We start from the raw sequence: 20,180 nt of genomic DNA on the forward strand, positions 1-20,180 counted from the left end.
TTGCGTGCCACCTCCCCCATGAAAAGAGAGACGTGTTTTGGCAACACCTCCGAGATCGCAGTGTCGTAGTGCTTCATTTTCTGCGTCCCCCACCGGGAGCCAACGTCGGGCATAGATCTCGTGCTGCGTCAGAGTACGGCTGGGAATTGTGTTCAGTCATTACGAGCATCGGTTCCAGCCAAAAGCGCTGAACACGCACTGATTTAGTGTCTCTCAAATGAGCAAACTAAGGAAGGTGTTTTCAATGTTCGTTGTATCCTTTCAGCTAGATTGTTGTCATGACGAGCCGCACACGAATTGTTATACGATTGTTTCTCATTCAGTATTTCTATGAAAAAGCTTTATGGAGTGATGAGAGTACCATTAAAGTTACTTTATTTCTATCTACGTAAATTTTTAAGTAAGTATCTGATGTGCTGGTTTGGTACATTTTAGCTGGGATAGCCGTAACTATTGTAGGTGCGTACATTTCAAGGGTAACCTTTCGAATCTTGGTAAAAGCCGCCAGAAAGGTGTCATGACTTCCTTGACTGCCGTCGAGCACTCTGTGCTCACACTCTACCGCTTGAAACACCAGTATCCGACAAGTATTTCGCAGTGGCAAGGCTCTAAGCACAGTGGCAATTTATTATACGCTGTCATGATGTTTATGATTGCGAAATATAATCGGTTAGCCACAAAACCAATAGTGTGCGCAGTCACATTCGCCAATGCCCAAATCAAAGCGAACGTTGGCACCCACGCTCACGCAAATTAGACTGATACACAAACGGCCCTCTCGTACAACCTTTGTTGTTCTAAAATGAGAATTTCATAATAAGGCACTCTTGATGTGTTTTCTTCTAAATTAATTTTGCATGCCATACCCTTCGACGTTAGGGTTTTTTGTTTTTTCCTTTCTTTTTTTTTTATTACGGAAAAATAGATCGATCTCACCAAGCGTTCTGCGCATGCGTGACGCCGCCATAACTTTAGTTCACGAGAGACAAACGGCAGTGCACGAGAGGGCTCGTGCCCTCTCGTGCTCTACACGCGCAGAGCTCCAGCGAGTTTGTCGCACGTGCAAAAAGACTAAAGTTCCCTCGATGCATTGCGGCAGCGGTGGCGTAGTCAAACTGGCTGGTGAGGTCGCTCTATTGTTTGTATATTCTCCACAGGGATGTTTGCGCCTGAGTCTCCAACCGGAATGTATGACGTCCATCGTAAACAACATGTTGTGCTACTGAAGTATTTTCGACTAATTTTACGAATTAATGATTTTGAAACTTCGGGACACGTGTCGCAAGGCTAGAAATATTAAAGTGTTGGTCCGGCCTGTTTTTTTATTTCCTTCTCCACGAAATTGTGCCTTACGAGACAGGAACCACTGCTTCGCAGTGTATCACGAACTCCCTGTCTAACTTTAGTAATCATTCGAACAGATTTTAGTTTCAATTCTATGTTCATTTCATTTAGTCTATTATTTTACATATTTGAATGCGGATCTTTAACGTACTGCATGGTCCGAGATTGGCGGTATTTAAAAATCATATAACTAACCTATTTTGTAGTTTGTTTCTCTGTTTGAGGTTTATTTTTCATCAAGTACAACGTACAGGACACTGGAGGCCTGTGGGAAAAGCTGTCACAAGGACAGCTCGACAAAGCGACTGGCCCACAAATTGGCCTTTCTGCAGTACTAAACAATTCAACATACAATACGAGTTGCAGCATTAACAAAAAAAGACATAAAAATGGAAAGAAAAGGAAGCCACATTAGACCTAGAGAACCGCTCAAACGAATGATATCTATTAAGGCATAGTCAAGTAAATGAAGAGGAGAAACTCTATATGCACAGCACGTTCAAAATTTACTAATATTACGCAATCTTTTCTTTTTTTTTCTTACACAAGAAAAGTAGATTGGGGGCTGAAATAACTACGGAATATTTTGGACGGGATATTTATCAGATCGATGTATGTCTTCGGAATTTAATTCATTTAACAATCTTGGAAGTTTGCTTTTCAGCATATTTTGTCCGTAGATTGGGCGGGCCATTCTATTAAACAGAATTATTGCAAACCACAATTTGCAAAAAATAATCACAATGTTCTGAAATATTATCAGAGTGTCACTAATTAATTAGGGAACCCGTCTACGCATTCTGAAATCGAAAGTACATATTCCCGATGAACTTATCCGCAAACGGTACTTTCTTTCTAGAAGCGCCACAACAAGTGTCACAGCATCCAATGTAAAAAGCGAACCCGTCCCCAACTTTCTGGGACATTAACGCATCGGAGCATGCACTAAAAGTAAAATTTCAACTGAACAACAACAAACATCGGAATGTTTCCCGAGAATAGTTTGGATGACAGCCATATAATATCAATAAGAAGTGCTGAAAATTTCGGTTGCGTATAGTTTGTAATCCATGGCTCTACAATTTGTTTGAATTGAATCCCAAGGGCGCCACATTCACAAAATTATCATTTTTTTTGCTTTTCTTGACAAAATATTGTAATATACCAGAGCACAGTAATTACTTGGGCATCATATAACGCAAATCAATTCGAATTTTGATATTTCCTTGGAAACACTTTGTTTCATTAAATGTCCCAGAAAGTTGGCCATGCTTCTTGGTGAGAATTAACGAGAACCAAAAATAAAATAAAAAAACGTTAACGCGACAACAAAGTGAACGCAAAAGATCTACTGTAACCTGCACAAGAAAGCAGTCACGCTCCCATTATTCTACCCTTGCTTACACATTCGATTTTTTTTTTTTATTGGCCGCGTATGAAATAAGTTTAACACTGAACTGGAAAGCTGAAGAATTATGGGATGAACGCCACTTCGGAATCGAAAAGCCGGCATATATGTTTACTAGCAATACACTTCCTCGGAGAACTGACAATATGAAAGGAGAAAAAACCATCGCAACAAATTATATATATATATATTTAAAATCGCTAGCATTTTTAGTGACCAATTATATTCCTTGTTTACAAGAGATAACAACATTGTTCCTGACTACGACGTCCAATCTCAGCTACCCGGTCTCCAGAACATTACTATCAGTGAGGCAGGTATCTTGTCATTATTACTAAACTATGATGTAAAGAAGAGCAGCGGCCCGGATGACATCCCCAATTTGTTTCTTAAATGCTATGCGGAATGGGTTTCAAAATATTTGTTTGTCATTTTTAAAACGTCATTGGCCACTTCGAGATTACCTGCAGATTGGAAGCTAGCAATCGTTAAACCCATATGTAAATCGGGTGACCCTCGGATAGCAGTTAACTATCGTCCCATTTCTTTGACGTGTATCAGTTGTAAATTACTCGAACATATTTTTGTTAAACATATAGTCGCCTACGTCACGGAGCATAATCTTCTTTCGAATGTACAGCATGGTTTTAGAGCCGGATACTCGACAATATCTCAGTTAGTAGGAATAGTGCATAATTTTTCTTCAGTTATTAATCGCCGAGGCCAAGTTGATGTAATCTACATTGACTTTTCAAAAGCCTTTGACAAGGTTTCCCATCCAAAGATTTTATTAAAATTACGTGCGATGTTAAAAAACGATCAAATCGTAAACTGGATTCAGAATTTCCTGTCGGGGAGGGGACAGTATGTAATGTTTTATCAGACTGCATCTTCCATAGCAAATGTAGAATCCGGGGTACCACAGGGGTCCGTTTTGGGGCCACTGCTTTTCTTGATATTTATCAATGATATAGCTACTAATATCAGAGTAAACATAGGATTGTATGCTGATGATTGCATCCTATATGATGAAATCAAAAGTCCCGATGATCATCTCATCCTAAATAATAGCCTTCAGGAAATATCAAAATGGTGCAAAGATTGGCAAATGGTACTTAACAAAGAGAAAACTGTATTTATGTCTATCACCCTTAAAAAGCACCCCTCTCTTTTTTCATACCACATAGATAACCAAGTACTGATCCGGGTTAATGAATATACTTATTTAGGAATACATATCACACACAATTTAAAATGGGATAAACATATCAGCGCGGTTATAGATAAAGCATCTAGAAAACTATGGGTTATGAGACGCAAATTACGGCAGGCAGCTCCGGATACAAAACTATTGGCGTACAAAACTTTTGTTCTTCCTATCTTAGAATACGCGAGTGTAATATGGGACCCTCACACAAAAAAAGACATCAATAGGCTGGAAACGGTACAAAGAAAAGCGGTTCGATTCATCTACGGGGTATATAACAGGCATGCTTCAGTTAGTGAGTTTCTTAATAAAGCACAATTATCAACCCTTAGTACGAGAAATACTATTAACAGATTGAAACTGCTCTTCCAGATATTTCATGGCATGATCAACATCAATCGGGACAAGTATATATCATTTTCTGCACGCTCCAATACACGTAGCCAGCATCCGTATTATATCATTGAGCCGTTGCCGCGAAATAATGTTTTCCAATACTCATTTTTTCCTCGCACTCTCAAAGACTGGAATAACTTACCCGATGAAATAACGAGCTCTAGTTCCCTAATTTCATTTCTTGATTCTGTTAGAAAACATTTCAATGATGAGTGAAAATTTTGTTTCTATTTGTATTTGCTTGCATGTTTTTCCTTTCGTGGCATATTAGCGTCATATGGTTCTTGTGTTTGTTTGTTTGTTTGTTTGTTTGATGCCTATTTTGTAACCTCATGAATGTAACCATTCCTACAATGGTCCTGAACAAGGACCAGTAGTATAAATAAATAAAATGAAAAAATAAATATATATATATATTTTTTTTTCTTATTTCAGGCTTACATAACAAAAACCCGGTGTCAGGGCAACTAACCTCACCCCTTTCTGACAGGCTCAACCCCCTACCTCACCTACAAACTCCCCGCTTCTGCCATCATTGTATGTATAACATGCTTTTGTCTCCTTGTTCTTTTTTTTTCGTTCTTCTTTCGCCTTTTTCTTAAATTTTTGTTGTTAACTTTTTCACTTCCACGCGCACGTAAAAGTGCGCGTATACGGGCACACACACACACACAAGCACACAACATAACGGGCGCGTTGGACACGCGACTTGTCGCCTCCATCTGACATAAATAGGGGAGATGACAATAACTATCACGATCCGCGCGCTCACCGCACCAACATAACCTTATATTATCATGTGTTTTTTTTTTTTAATTTCTTTTCTCCCCGGTACCCCTCTTCCCAGCAGGTATCACGTTGCTCGCAGGTAAACTTGGCTACACGAACCCATCATAATAATTCGCCTCGGCTACCAAGTTGGATGATGAATTCGTTACCTGCCACCTTCTCCTTCGCTCGCTTTTTGCTTCCTTTCTTCGTTTTCTTCCTTACTCCTCTATTTTGTTTGTTTGTTTCTCCCTATGTGACCTAGCACATTGTTGCGCCCGGTCTGCCCCCTTTTTTCTTTTCTTCTTTTCTTTCTCGTGCACCTCCATTTGCCGCTTCCCACCCCCAGTTCCAGACTCCCAGGTGAGATGTCTTGGCAAGCACATGTATGCAGTGAGTAACAGGGGTACTGTCCCTTCTTTGATGAAAACGTCGCTTCACCCAAGCGTGGTCCCCGTCGCCTTGCTTCGTTCTTTCTTGCGTTATGCCCGGATTGATTGATATTTTTTTACGTGCCTGGAGCGCAGTCTCTGTGTGTGAGCGTGTGTGCGTGTGTGTGCGCGTGCGTGCGGGCTTGTATAGGATGGAGTCTCCCCGTCGCGGGCTACCAAGTTTCAGCCCCGGTCGTCCCTCCGCCCAGCGCGCCGGAGTCCCTGGTTCCTCTTTACTCCCTCGTCTTTCCCTGTAATCCAAGTTATAAGCGCGGCAGCAAAGCGATGAAGATGGCGCGACACTGGCAAAGAAACAAGGATCATAAAAAAAAAAGACAAGAGATAAAAAAAACTAGTGGGATGGTTTCCCCACGTTGAAAGGGGTGCGATGACTGCATAAACGCAAAAGACTTTTCTCTACTAGGCTGGCCGTAACAGTCCCCGTCGTCTCTCATTCTATCTTTTTTCGACCCTATTGTTTGGCTGTTAGAAGTCACCTGACGTTTTAACGTCCGGCCTGATGATTTTTATTGTTTTTTTCATGCGAAAGATTAACTGTCCCATGTAGTGAAGCCGGTGCTGTCTGTAACCGTCTGTAGCAGCAAAACGGCAGTTCGATTCCCATTGGCCAGTGAAACAGCAGTTAAATTCCCATTGACAATGCAGATGCTTTATCACGGAAGCCGGCGAAGCCGCTCGAGGTAAAGCGGACGCACCTCAGAAATTAAACACAAAGAAAAGCACAGCAACGCAGATGCATCGTCACGGAAGCCAGCGGGGCCACTAAAGGTCCAGAGCGGACGCGCCTCAAAAATAAAACACAAAGAAAATCGCAGTAACGTAGATGCATTGTCACGGAAGCCGTGGAGCCGGCGGGTGCGCCGCGCCTGCGCAGTGGGGGAGCGCGATGTCACCGCCGGCGCGCAGTGGAAAAAAGGAAGACGTGGCGCCCTTCCTGTAGGAATGTTTTCGCATTCCTACACGTAAGCAGTCTTGAGTGTCATTTTACGATGAGTTCCTACTTTTCTTGCCTTTTTTTTTTCGAAATAAACTACTTTTTTTATATATTTCGGAGTTCTCAAAAAGCCATTCGTGTAAGACATGAACAGTGACTTAACTGATATTTTAATATGCTTCTGCATCGCGGTATTGGAATGCTGGCGAGCCGGAAGCGAGAATTTAATTATGATGTTCTCGAGAACTTCTGCACTTTTCCCATTAATTTTGGTATCGTTCATATGGTGGGTAAATATCCAGTGGGAATGGATGTTTAGTCACATGATGTACATAAAGTAATGTTTGTAGCCATCCATGGCATTTTCAAGAGAAGAAGTCTCACTGACACGCTCTACATTATTTGTATTTTCCACATCATTTTAGTTACAAAGAAGACGAGCTGTTTGAAAATTTGTAAAAGAGAATTTGTTCTAACAGTCGCACGGATTTGAGCAACCACAGGAATTAACCCTGGCGCCTTATTTTGCGCGGGGAGCTAAACTGGACGTCAGGTTAAGTAGACTGTCGAGCGGACTAATCGGATAATCACCTGGCTCGCGGCAAAATGAAATAAAAAAAAAATTGCGTGATCGATTGGAACAAATACAACCCCGATCAAGCCTAAGCGCACAAAAAACAAAACAAAACAATAAAAAAAAACGCCCCTCGCTCCTTTCTTTGCAGTTGAAATTGTCGAATTTTTTTTTTCCATTCATCAAATTTTATTTGCGCATGGGACCGAGACTAATTTGCTCGTATGGAATAGGCAGATGTGGAAATTCTTAGTAGAAAAAAAAAAACCCTACCCACGCTATCTAGAGCTCTTCCGATCCATATCAGGCATCTTTTGTACTATAATAGCGCTGGCGTTTCCACCAAAGAGTTTTGTTTAAACTGTTGAAACTTTACCACCTCCGGCGTATTTGTTTCGCCCCCCCCCCCCCCTCCCCCCCGCCCCCCCCCCCCCCAAAAAAAAAGAAAAAAACGAAAGACGAATGTTCTTTTTTTTTTCTTTTATACGTTTGCGGGTAGGAGGTTGAGGATGAATTCGGGCGAATCTGTAATAAAGCGATAAATTCTCCACCATAAGTACTCTAAATAGGGAGGTATGCTGGGCAGTCCAGCAGCCAGCATGGCTTCAAGGTGTCACGATATGATTAGACACTCTGTGCACCTATCGAGCTTTGGTGAATTCGTTGAAGCTAAGGCAAGTATCATGGAGTAGGGTAGAACTTGTGAAGTACGCGTCGATGCTAGACTCACTCTAATCCTAAATCTGATGGAACCTCCTTGTGATCTCTATTGCGGCAATTCGAAGCACTCATCTATCAGGCATGCTTAATATGTGTTCTTTGGTGTTATTTTTTTATTCGCGTGATTAAAAAAAATATTAAAAAATAGAACATGGAAGCCCCTGAACTCTGTTATGAAATTTACAGCATTTCGACGCACATTTAAACACTTATTGCGAAGGAGAAAGAGCTTCGTGCCCACCTGTCTATAATACGGGCATCCCGGGATCCGTTGCCTGACGCAAATTTGTTGTACCATGCGCCTCATCATGCTGTTCTTTAGTGAATACCAAGTATCTGTAGCTGTCTTTGAAACATTTTTGTCGTGGCTGTTCCATCGTTCGCCATTATACGCCCCTCGAGGGAGCACCGATTGAACCCCACAAGGTTGCGCCATGATTTACGGCGGACAAATAAAATGTCGGAGACGGCACGAGGTGAGAGTGACGTCATTCTTCCTTTTTTTCTTGCTTTCCCCCTTTTCCCCCTTCTATTTCCAGGGAAGGATCCCAGCCCCTCTTTGATTTATCCCCGTTGGGTGCCTGTTTTTACGCCTTCGCCCTTTCCCCGTAGAGCGGTTCAACCCTGCTCTGCCCGTCGCGCTTTCCGTCGCCCCCCAACAGTAAAAAACGATGCCCGCGTTTTTATTTGCGAGCTAAAATACCCGAATCGAGCAACATAGTGGCACGAAAGACCCGTGCGAATGCAACCCCTCTCTTATTCGCGGCGCTGTCTAGGCCTACTTCTCAACTGATTAATTTCCCGGGGCCTCCAAATTTCTTTTCTCCGAGTGCTTCTTCAGCGCGTTTGTCCTGCGCGAGCTTCGTTGTTTTCAACTGCCTCGCTCTCGTGTTCCGCGCAGCCCTAGTGCGAAGCGCTCTGTGCCGTTCGAGAGAGAAGGTGTCAGAGAGGGCGAAACGCATTAGCCGGGCGTGCAGGAACCGTGCGCGCACGGGTGCTTTGGCAGCATCCATCCTTGCCATGTGTAACTCGGGCGCGGAGGGCCAAAAAGTGCGCCTCTAAAACAAATCGCTCGCTTTCATTGCTTTTGGATGCGTAGCTGCTGACGCTGCCTCTGTTGATGGTGGCGCCTCATCCCCTCGATTTTGGCTGTTTTCGTTCGCTCGTTTCCTCGCCTTCACAGCTCGCTTGGCTCGTTTGTGCACCCTGCCACCAGCAGTGCTGACGCCCTGTCGTTCCCGAACATTTCGCCTCCCGCCGAATGTCGAGGTTAAATGGGTTGCATACGTCGCGGCGTAACGATCGTGTGCTCTGACGCGAGCGCGGTACCGTCAATATGTGTTGGGACAGTTTCAGGGAAAAGGGCTGCGGCCCCGCAGCTCTTTGATTTTGAGTTTGATTCCCAACGAAACGTTGCAGAGAAAAACATTCGCAGTCAAGTTCAGTAGACGTATATGGTTCGCTAGAATTCCATGCTTGGCGGACTACCGGGGTTCTTCTGGCTTCTGCGCACTGAAAAATGGCAAGCCCAGGTAAAATTGCGACGCACTATATATAATATGACTGGCTTTTGACGAAGAGCACGCTTCCCTTGATGATGCAGATCCTGCAAGCTTTTGAGTTTGCTTCCAATACGGCGTCTCGAATTACAATTATTGTTTAAGTGCTTCCAATATACCTTGTGTTTTTTTTGTTTTTTTTTATTAATGCAGATTTGTTTAAAAAAACGCCGTGAAAGCTGCACTGAAGCGGTTAGTGCGAGTGAGTTATACACCCAGGGGGACATTATGGGTGTGTATAATCTTTGCGATAAGTCGGCTAATTAAATAAAATTCGTTAATTAACTTTTTAATTAGTGAAAACAGACACATGTTTTCATTTAGAAATTTGCTGAGCGTCGTCCAAAACCCCTAAATCTGTAATTTTTAGAAAGACTTTGAGCGCGTCTGAAGCGTAGTAGTGCACTAAAGTTAAAAATCGTGGAGCAGGTACGTTCAAAGCTGGGGCTAGATAAGAGACAAAAAAAAAAATTGCACGGGCGCCTTACTGAAACCGCTAGCCTTCTACCTGCTCCACCAGTGGTAACTTTAGTGCACTATTACGCTTCTCAGGCACTGAAAGTCTTTCTCAAAATGACTGATTCACTGGTTTTCGACAACGCTCGGCAAGCTTCTAATTGGAACCACATGTCTGTTTTTACTAATTAAAAGGTTAATTAGTGCATTTTAATAATTAGCCTACTTATAGCAAAGATTAGCCACCCAGATAATGTCCCCCTGGGCGTATAAGTCACTCGCACATACCGCATAAGTGTAGCTTTCATGGCGTTTTCTTAAGCAAATCTGCAAGAGAAAAAAAAAAAAAAAGCACCCGGTATATTTCAATGTGCAATGTGATTAAAAATTTTTATACAACTGATATTTCGATGTTATAAATTTTAAGGTCAACTAAGGATAGTTTATCCGGATCATACTTTAAAGAAATGTGAACCTGCACTTGGTCACGAGAGAAGTAATATGCTTGACATCGCGTTGAGTGGACTTAGAGCCCACTTCTGGGACACTTTTCTTGGGAGGTTTTCACATTGAAACTGTGGTGCTTTCTTCAGTGAGCATCATACAGACTCGTTAGGGTCTTATCTATATAGTTGTTTGCTGGGATATTTAAAATAATTACAGCAGTTAATAAGTAACAATAAATTCTTGCCACGAGTGCGGACTGCTAGTCACCTAAGGAGGCTTGTAGTTTTTGCTCCAGTCTCCTGGCCGCTCAAAAGAATGGAACGACGAGACGTTCCTGCCAATAAAACGCTCACACAATATCCGTTTTCATCTTAAGAAAAAAGTGGGTGTGTCCCTCTCGTCACATGCTTATTGGTCGCATGCCATCGCACATATCATTCTGTTCTGCAAAGTAGTTCCTATAAAAGTTTGCTCTCTGGGAAGCTAGCGTTATTTAAGCTTAGATAACTTTGTTATTCTCAATAGGATAAATAATATACGTCCATAGTACGCGTGTATTCACGTAATTCAACGCCTCACACGTTCTGAGAATCGATGTTCGTAGCCAGACGGCCAGCCACTGTCGCTCGCCTTCCAAAATGGCGACTGCAATAACTTGGGCTGATCGGTCCGTGTTGTCAGCACTCTTTCCTGAAGACGTTTCCCCTCGGGTGTACTACAAACGTCACGCAAGTCGAAATGTCCTATCGAGCCAGACAAGGCAGTGTGTTTTGAACGTTTATTCTTGGATGAGGCGGCAGCACCAAGAAAAAAATGTGGTGGAAGTCGTCAACCTGACTGCCGCCGCAACGGGGATCAGTGTTAGCTCGGTCTACGAGATCAAGCGTGGCTTCAAACGTGCCAACGGAGCTGTGAAATCTCCTTCAAAGAAGCGCCCGAAATTCGCTGAGAAAAAGAAGAGGATTTCAAATCACGACGCGTGCACGTTGACGGCCGTGAGAAGCTGCCTGCACAATTTCTTCCGTCGGGGGGAGATCCCAACGTTGAAGAAAATCGCCGCTCGTCTCCAAGAAGACGACGTGCTGCCATGCTGTTGCGGGACTACTCTGTATCGCCTGCTCAAGGACATGGGTTTCGAGAAACAGAAACGGAATCGCAACTCCTTCCTAATTGAGAGAGAGAGGACATCGTCGAGGGGAGGTGGCGGTATTTGAGGGCAATCGGAGAGCACAGATCCCAGAACCGCAAGATCTACTTCCAGGACGAGACTTGGGTGAACGCCGGCCTCACAGTTGACAACGTGTGGACTAACAGCACCATTAAGTCAGCAAGGCAAGCCTTCATGTCTGGACTGACGACCGGGCTAAAGGCTCCTTCTGGAAAAGGTGAAAGAGTGATTGTCACCCACGCAGGTAGTGACACTGGCTTCGTGTCCGGCTGCCTGGACGTGTTCCGTAAGAAGAAAAAGGGGGACTACGACGATGAAATGAACTCGAACAGGTTTGAAGCATGGTTTCTTATCTGCTGGACCACATCAAGCCTAACAGCGTAATTGTTATAGACAATGCGCCGTACCACAGCAGAAAGGCTGAAGCTGTTCCCACAACTGCAACAAAGAAGGGCGAGATCCAGCAGTGGCTCTGTTCCAAAAACCTAGACTGGACTGCCACAATAAAGAAAGAAGGCTTTTTGAGCATTGTGGCAACGGTGAAGAATCGCTACACAAAGTACAAAGTTGACGTCATGGCTACGGACGCCAAACACACAGTGTTGAGGCTCCCACCGTACCATTGCGAACTAAATTCCATAGAGTTGATATGGGCACGAGTCAAGCAAGAGGTCGCCTCCAAGAACATCACATTCAAGCCCAATGACGCTGAGCGGCTCTTGAGGGAAGCAGTGGACAACGCAACAGCTGCTTATTGGCATGAATGTGTAGAGCATGTGAAAACAATGGAGGCGAAGTTTGGAGAATGTGATTTCCCATAGTCGAACCTCGAGCCAGTCATCATACCCCTCGATGCAAGCGACAACTAGGAGGAGAGTGGAGACGACGACGAAGCTGACGACGAGGACGAGGGTGAAGAGATCTTCGGTGTTCAGCCTTTAGAATGGAATTGACCGTGAACTAATGTCCGCCTAGGACATGTTCCCTCCTGAAAGTGGCTAGAACCTTGTTTGTCATACCCCAGAACACAGAGCGGTCCTTTTAAGGACCATTCACATACTGCCAAATCGGATTCCCGACTTCATACACGCCCAACCTGCAGTTTCATGTGGTTGTCGTGATTCTACCTTTCATTACGTAATAGCCTTGTTCATGGCTTCTCGAGGTCTTTGAAATCAGCTGTATGTATTCCACTGCACCGTGAATAGCCAGTACAAAGATTCACCCTACAAAAAAAAAAAGTTTACAGTTGTACTGCACTCGCTAATTTACCCATCTACAGCAGAGGTGTAAGGCGCCACTTTGGCTTTTCGCTTTCTAAACATATATGCATACAATAACACTTTAAGGGTCGTTTTCATTCAGGAAAGAAAACGTAGTGTGACCCTGAGCGAGCATGCCGAAAGTGGACCATTGTTCTGCGTTGTGACCCTGAGCGTAACATTTCATTTGCTTACCTTATGCGTATTCAGTGTCGCTTCCACTTCATTTTGAGGTCTAATCATTATGTTCAGCCCAGTCTTTCATTGAGATAGCTTCGTTATTGCAGTGAAGAGTTCTCCAGACTGTTTGTGGGAAAGTAAACTCACTTTCTGTATCTCGATTTGTGCCCTGCTGTTGAGTGTTGTTACAGGGGTTGAGACCCAGTCAGCTGATTGTATTCGCTTTTTTTCCAAACCCCCTTGACAATTGTGTCAAAAATAAAATAAACAATCACACAAACAAACAAACTGCCATCCAGATGTCTTGAGGGTCGCTCTGGCAATAAACGTATCTCACATCCACCATGTTGTTTCGGATTATAATCGGGATTCTTACCGCCATCCACACACAAGGACACTCGGGCAACAAGCAGAAGCTTTGATGGGGTCCTGGAAGAACGTATCTCACATCAACCACACTGTTTCTGCTTATAATCAGGATTTGTACCACCATCCCCACACCACAGAACTTAAGAGAACAGAATTAAAGACTAAAAATTGAAATTCACCGCGACACACAAGAAAACCTATTGCCCACTCAATACATACACGTGAACGTCAACGCAATAACGTAAACAAAGGTATATTAGGACAAAATAAACTATGCAAACTTACGTTCGTGGCTGGTAGCAGATCTGTTCAATCCCAGTTCATCAAGTTTGCGGCAATGTCGATGATGTCAGCTGATCTTTTTGCTTTAGCGCTTCATGGTTGCCGTTAAAAACTGTTGATACGGTAAAACTGGCAGACATTGATTTTTTTCATGATGATTTTAGAAAGCCGACGGTAAAACCAATGTTAGATATAAAAATATATGTTTATTGAAAACAGTTTAAAGAAGCGATGCAAAATTGTGCATATATAAGCACGTTTATCAGAACCAAACGCTATTTAACGAGGTATGTTCTCGCTTTTTGCAACTAGAGGATGCTGCAGTGCTGAATTCGGTTTGGTTTCGGTCTCTAATTGTGGATCCCACCACCTCCCGACGGAGAGTGGTGAAGTCTACGCATTATCGCGCCATTTCATTGGTGGAAACCCAGAACAGTCCGCCACCGGCCGTACTTGTTTTACTTCGGTTCTTAAGGTGAAAACGAGTATGGGGTGCTTCAACTATCAGTTAGCGCCTTTTGTTTAGAGTCATGACACTCCTTGTCGTGCCTCGCACTGACAGCCGAGAAAGTGTCACCTCCTTGTATGAATAGCCTGGTAAAGCAACTTATGTGTTGACACTTGTCATTTCTGCTTACTTGTTTGTTATATCTCACAACCAGGGGCGGGCAGTATTTCAAATACAAGTATTTCAAATACTTTATGTATTTTGCATTTGTATTTGATTACAAATTGGGTCATGCATTTGACGTGTGTATTTAAATACTAAAACGTGGGTATTTCAAATACAATTGTAATTAAATACAATTTTGTGGGCGAAAATACATCCCTCAAATTTAGTGTCACTGTCCAGAGCAGGAAGAAAACTACGTCCTGCGCCGAATGCAGTGTCTCTCAACCAAGCACAAGCGTTTTGTGACTTTGTGATTACGGTGCTAGTCCAGGGCAAGAATAGTGACGAAATCGACGTTCACAGGCAGACTGGCTAAGTGCCTGTGACAACTTGTGATGCTTTCCAACCTGATTTCCCTCCCTACTTTTGCCCGGAACATTCTGAATGCCGCGGGTCGTCCAGATTTTTGTAACTGGTGCGAGTTGCAACAATAAAAAATTCTCTAGCTAGTGCTGCGCGTCTTGGTCGTCTCGGTTCTTTGTTGGTATATACCAAAACGTAATCGACAAAAGAAGCTGCTTGAAGCTCTGTACTTTTTTCACCTATTACGTCCAAGCTGATTACATTTTTTTGTGATTATATTTCTATTACGTTACTAGAGCCTCGCACACTAACTCCCGAGTGTGCGATGCAAAATTACAATGAGATACCCAGAAACCCGTTGCAGGTGCCCTGAAGTCGCTGACGCAGATTTTGAGGAATGTATTTGGAAAAGTATTTGGAGGAGACCAAATACATTTGGTTGTATTTGTATCTTGTATTTAAATACTTTTTTGGAATTGTAATTAGATTTGTAATTAAATACATTTTTGACGAAGTATTTTGTATTTGTATTTCGATACATATTTGCATGTATTTTGCCCATCCCTGCTCACAACCATACCTTAATTACGAGCATTACACCATAGCCACTGACAAGGTGAGAACGGCAGGGAGGAGCTCCAGCTTTAGTTGTTCCGCCTCCAGTGCGAGCTTCGTATACCTTTGACAACGCTTCGACATCTCGTGCTCCTCGAGTGCGCGTGCGCAGCCAAAGCACAGCCGAAGGCATGGACCGCGTGCTGGAGGTCGGGCGTTCGAAAGACGCATCCTGCCGTTCTCACTCTCTCAGCGACTATACTATTGTCAGTTTCCTTACCACGAGCAATAAATACTGAGATTATAGCGGCCTCCATTCCAAGCCCGTCACCGCACATCGCAGCAGCGCCGTCTAAGGGCATTTCGTCCAAACGCCTACGTTAAAAGCGCTACAATCAGAAGAATCGAAACAGGGGCGTCATTGCTTCCCCCCCCCTCCCCGCTCCCAGACGTACTGCTAAAGGTGGCTCAAACGTACCGTCGACAAGTACCCACAGTTTTGATTACATCGATTGATTGCCTTCTTACACGCTATCACGACATCGTCAGGGGAGTATAGTATGGTGTCTGTAGCCGAGATCGCGGTCTTACCTCCGCCCTCCACCAAGCTCCGCGGCTGCTTTGCATAAAGACCGCGGTGATTACAAGGATTACTTCTTAAAAGGGGCCACGCGTGTCTGGGTCCCATCAGGGGAAATCGAGGCACCGATCGCAAAGGCAGAGACTCGAGATGGTCGTCGTTTAGAGTCAGGTCGAGTGAAGACACCGTTTCCATATTCGTTATTCTACTGTGCGAGTCAAATAGATCATTGGTCTTTTGAAAGAACCGTATGAATCGGTTTCCTAACGTATTGCTTTAAGATCTTGTACACAATTAGCTGAAGATGAGACATTATGCACATCCGAATTTTGATAAATAGTCTTACCTGAGTAACGAGTACATACTTAGAAACCTGACGTGGCTACCTATAAACGGCGGCCTTCTGCTAACAAGTGACGTCCGGTTGGTTCAAAAGTCGAATGATGGAGGCAGGTAAGAGCGAAAACATAGACGATGTTTTTTGAGTCAAACGATCCGCGACCTTCAAGGTGTTGTTTTTTAAACAAAAAACGAGTGACTTTATGTCGAAACAAAAGCTCAGGGTAGTTAAGGTCATATGTGCTGAACTGCTACTGGCAGTGTGGGAATAGTTGGAAAAAATGAAGTGTGAAATAACATATTGTACGAATTCAAATGTGGAGAATAAACGACTCAAAATAAGGGTCCTAGGTCCTAGGACATGCATACTAGAGTTTAGACAAACCCTCTAGTTTTTTGTTGTTTTTTTTTCTAATTTTCTTTGTTTCTCTCTCTCTCTCTCTCTCTATCTCTCTTCCTCGCTCTTAGATTAGAAGTTTCAAATTAGTGGTGGCTAGATAAACATTTTTTTCGTAAGTAAACGAGTATACGAATAGCGTTACTTGTTATGCAGTCAACTTGAGTTTTCCAAGAAAGGATAACAGAGGTGTAAAGGCTGAGATGTTTTAAAGGGATGACTTTGGCTAGAGGAGCATTTTTAAGTAAGCAATCACAAGGAAAATTTTTAGACTCGCATAATCAGATATTTTAATTGACTTGAATTTAGTAAATCTACGTTTCATTAGCCAATTATCATATGAATGATAAATTATATTTAGCACATATTGGATCGTAGAATGATAAGTAAAAATTAAAGCGTTATGAATAAATAACATAATGGTCAGCAAACAGTTGCACTGATGAAGAAATTATGTTAAAAAACGTAATATAAGTTAGCAAAGACTTCCAGCGATGATTTATATCTATCGGACCCCAGATATTACAGTGCAGGTAGTGCAGGTTAAGTTTACTTTGTTTCAGGAGTAGTAATATAGGATATAGGGCCAGAAAGTATGAAACGCATTAATAAAACGAGATCAATATGTACCCGCAGCTGAACGAACAATGTAGAGCATCAAATATGCCGTTACTAAAGAGGAACCAAACGTATTCCGAATGAATATTATTTTCTGAAGTCGAGTTGATAAAACGAACGATAGTTATTTAAAGAAAAGATACCATATAACAGTAATTATTATGTTCTGGTATTTTCACGTCTGCAAATTTTCGGTTGTTGAGCCCTTTCCTGACTTGCCGAAACAAACCACCTCCCCTACCTCCCAGTCGTCTGGGTGAGACTGGATTCGAAAGACTGTAAGGAATGTCTTTTATAATATTATAAAAAAAAAAATTACTTTCAATACATTTTTTTTAATATTGTGTATGTCGTGTTAACGTGGAGTAGAAAAAAGCTTCACGTTCCCACCCCCGCACGGCTCAAGACGACACGTTCGTCAGGAGTCGCCAGCCGTTCATGACGGTTGCTCTATTTGTGCATACGTATCGATCTAAATCAGCCATCTCGGCGAGTCTATCGATCCAGCCCGGTAGGCCTGTCCACGTCGTCCTCTGTGAATTTATTTGTGCCGGCCTCCGCCACATTTTCAATTTTTTTTTTCATATTCTAGCTGTCTGCATCTGACCACCCCACCTACTAAGGAGAGAAAACAAATTGTCACTAATTCTTGGTGCCATTTCGACGAATACGGCTTGTAAACGGACTTATCTACGAGCCGTGACGATTCATAAACGGAGTCCAAGCATGAAGGCCATATATGTTTTCAGTCTTTTTATAATGATCTGGTGAAATGCGAAATGTGACTGGGCACAGGTTGACCACGGTGTTAGGTGCAGTATTTCATGGTTGCCAAGGCCGTGAAACACACACCATTTCAAGTTTTTTATTTATTTATTTTTTTATGGAACGCACGGAACGAGTAGGCCCACTATTATCACCACGAGATTGATTTAGGTGTAAATAGAACCAGCACAGCCGCCGCCAGGGGATAATGCGCAGGATTTTTCCGCTTCAAAATGACATCATTCGTTCCCAATTATTGTAAAACGTAATCATGTTTCGTTTATTGGAACATATATGAGTCCTCCCTACAGATTTCTGATCGCTAGATATTCGTTTAGTATAGTTAGATGTAATCAGTGTGTGAAGCATGACTAGGTCCTGACCAAAGCCGTTTAGTTCAGAGGATCACTGAAGGGGGAGGTTATATCAGGAGCCGAGGGTAAAAACGAACCGCAGCTGGGATCATGAGAGGAAAAAAATTCCTGCTGTAGAAGCCATAGATCCTGAGCTCACTCCATGCTACTACCAGTTTGAATATGAACGGGCACTGAACCGGATACAGTCGTGTAATCACTACAGCGGGATGCATATTAGAATTAACCTTATAATAGCAGTTGTGTTACACCGATCAAATTGGTTGAGAGATAGGGAGCGTGTTGGGAAAGGTAGTAAACCACAATAAAAAAACACTCAGAGAAATAGAATAGGAACACACACGGATCTTTCAGTTTGGAGTAACGTGTTTATTAGTACCCACCATAGTTTGACACACCTACCCAGTTTCATACAAATTTCTTCTATTAAATTAATCCAAATTCAAGGAGTCCACCTAGAAAACATTATGACTATTATAAAGAAGGACTGATACAACGACAAGGTTAAGTTTATTCCTCCCGTCATACTCGTTTGTTGGCAACTTACTAGTGGTACATTAGACCTGCTCTTCAAGGATTCAAAATTGCCTCCTGACCTCATAACTACCAGAGTTGATAAACTGACATCAATTTACCAGGTCGCCTACAGTCCGTTTCTAACTAGAACTTTACCGAGTATCTGGATGCTGCAATTCGCTTTGTCTACTTTTATCAAACTACAATAGAAGTCTAGCATCCGAATCGTTCGACACTTTTCTTATGAAACCTTGAATATCAATTCGAAGTTTCATCAAAACAGGGTCAATTTTCTCCATAAGTAGGTTCCTAAGGACAGAAAGTTCACATGGTTTTCAAATAAACTTTACTCTGCTGGATATAAGGTATTCAAGATCTCTCCGATTAAAGACCAAATAACTTCGTATGTCTTTGAATTTTTTTTATTTCATGTACATCATCGGCTCGCTTGCAAAATACCCTCGTAATGCTAGTGTTCTTCACTGCGAAGATTCACATTTACGGAGTGTCACCCAGAAAGGGAATGGTGGCGAAAGGTGCTCCCCGCCTTTCTGCAACAGCATCTCTCCTCCGCCAACCTTACTCAGCCCTTCGGGACTTTGAACTCTTCAAGTCTAATAACCAATATACGTTCACTTAATTCTGCTTCAACACACGCCATGCTTTCACTATATACATGTAAGGCTTTTACTATCTATAACCTCAACCCTTCTTTTTTGTTTTTAGTTGATTTCAAATGCGATATTCAAAAAACGTTCCTGCGAATTTCAAAATCCCCCGGAATTTCTGCCACGGGTTTTTTGACCCGTTTAGTTGTTTATCTCAAATCAAGGCTGGTTGACTGCAAACGCGACTAAGCAGACAAAATACATTATACGTCCCTGCCTTGCTCCATTGCTAAATAAAATATTCCTACTTGTGCATCGTCCGAGTCATCAAATCTAGACTTTAAACTTCCTCTTTTTTGAAAGTGCAGTTTCTCAGTTTGTAGATAATTACCTCATCCTTTATCCCACGTCCGTCACATCAAATTCCATTGTTGAGTCCTTCACTATTTGCTCTTCTGTTCTTAATTTTAGAATAGAAGGTCCTTCTCATGAAGGACTGCAGTATAAAGATAGTCGTCTTCAGCTTCAATCAATCGGAGTACGATGGGTCTTTCAGCAAAGGTCCAAAAAGCCAGTGCTGCCTTCTTCAAGTTCTTCCCTTCAGTATGATCAAGCACTGAATTGTTCGGTCTTTGCTGGCATCATCTCGTGCGGATTCTTGTCTCCACCTAGCGGCACGTCGCAATCAGCATAATTGACGTATTAAAACCGTCTAGCGCTATTATCTATAAAGCTACACTTCACAGACGCTTTTTGTATAATCTACCCAGACCTTCCAAAAATAAAGACACCCTTTAGGCGTGTATTTAAAATGCTAACAACACCTACCGCTCGAATATCATCGCAGAATTGTTCAAATATATCTAGTTTTTGTTACCGTATGAGACAGAAACAACTGTCTGTGGTCAGTAAGGGTCCCATTCGTG

At 42.7% G+C, this 20,180-nt stretch overlaps 1 protein-coding gene across 1 annotated transcript; it reads left to right on the top strand.

Moving 5' to 3' along the window:
• The first annotated feature begins 11,774 nt into the window (after positions 1-11,774).
• LOC120844916 lies at positions 11,775-12,254 on the top strand. Its single transcript, XM_040216931.1, has one exon. The coding sequence runs from the start codon at positions 11,775-11,777 to the stop codon at positions 12,252-12,254; it is 480 nt and encodes a 159-aa protein (XP_040072865.1).
• The last annotated feature ends 7,926 nt before the right edge of the window (positions 12,255-20,180 follow it).

The sequence above is a fragment of the Ixodes scapularis genome, unplaced genomic scaffold (assembly GCF_016920785.2).
Source record: "Ixodes scapularis isolate PalLabHiFi unplaced genomic scaffold, ASM1692078v2 PGA_scaffold9__187_contigs__length_104089568, whole genome shotgun sequence".
Taxonomy (NCBI): Eukaryota; Metazoa; Arthropoda; class Arachnida; order Ixodida; family Ixodidae; genus Ixodes; species Ixodes scapularis.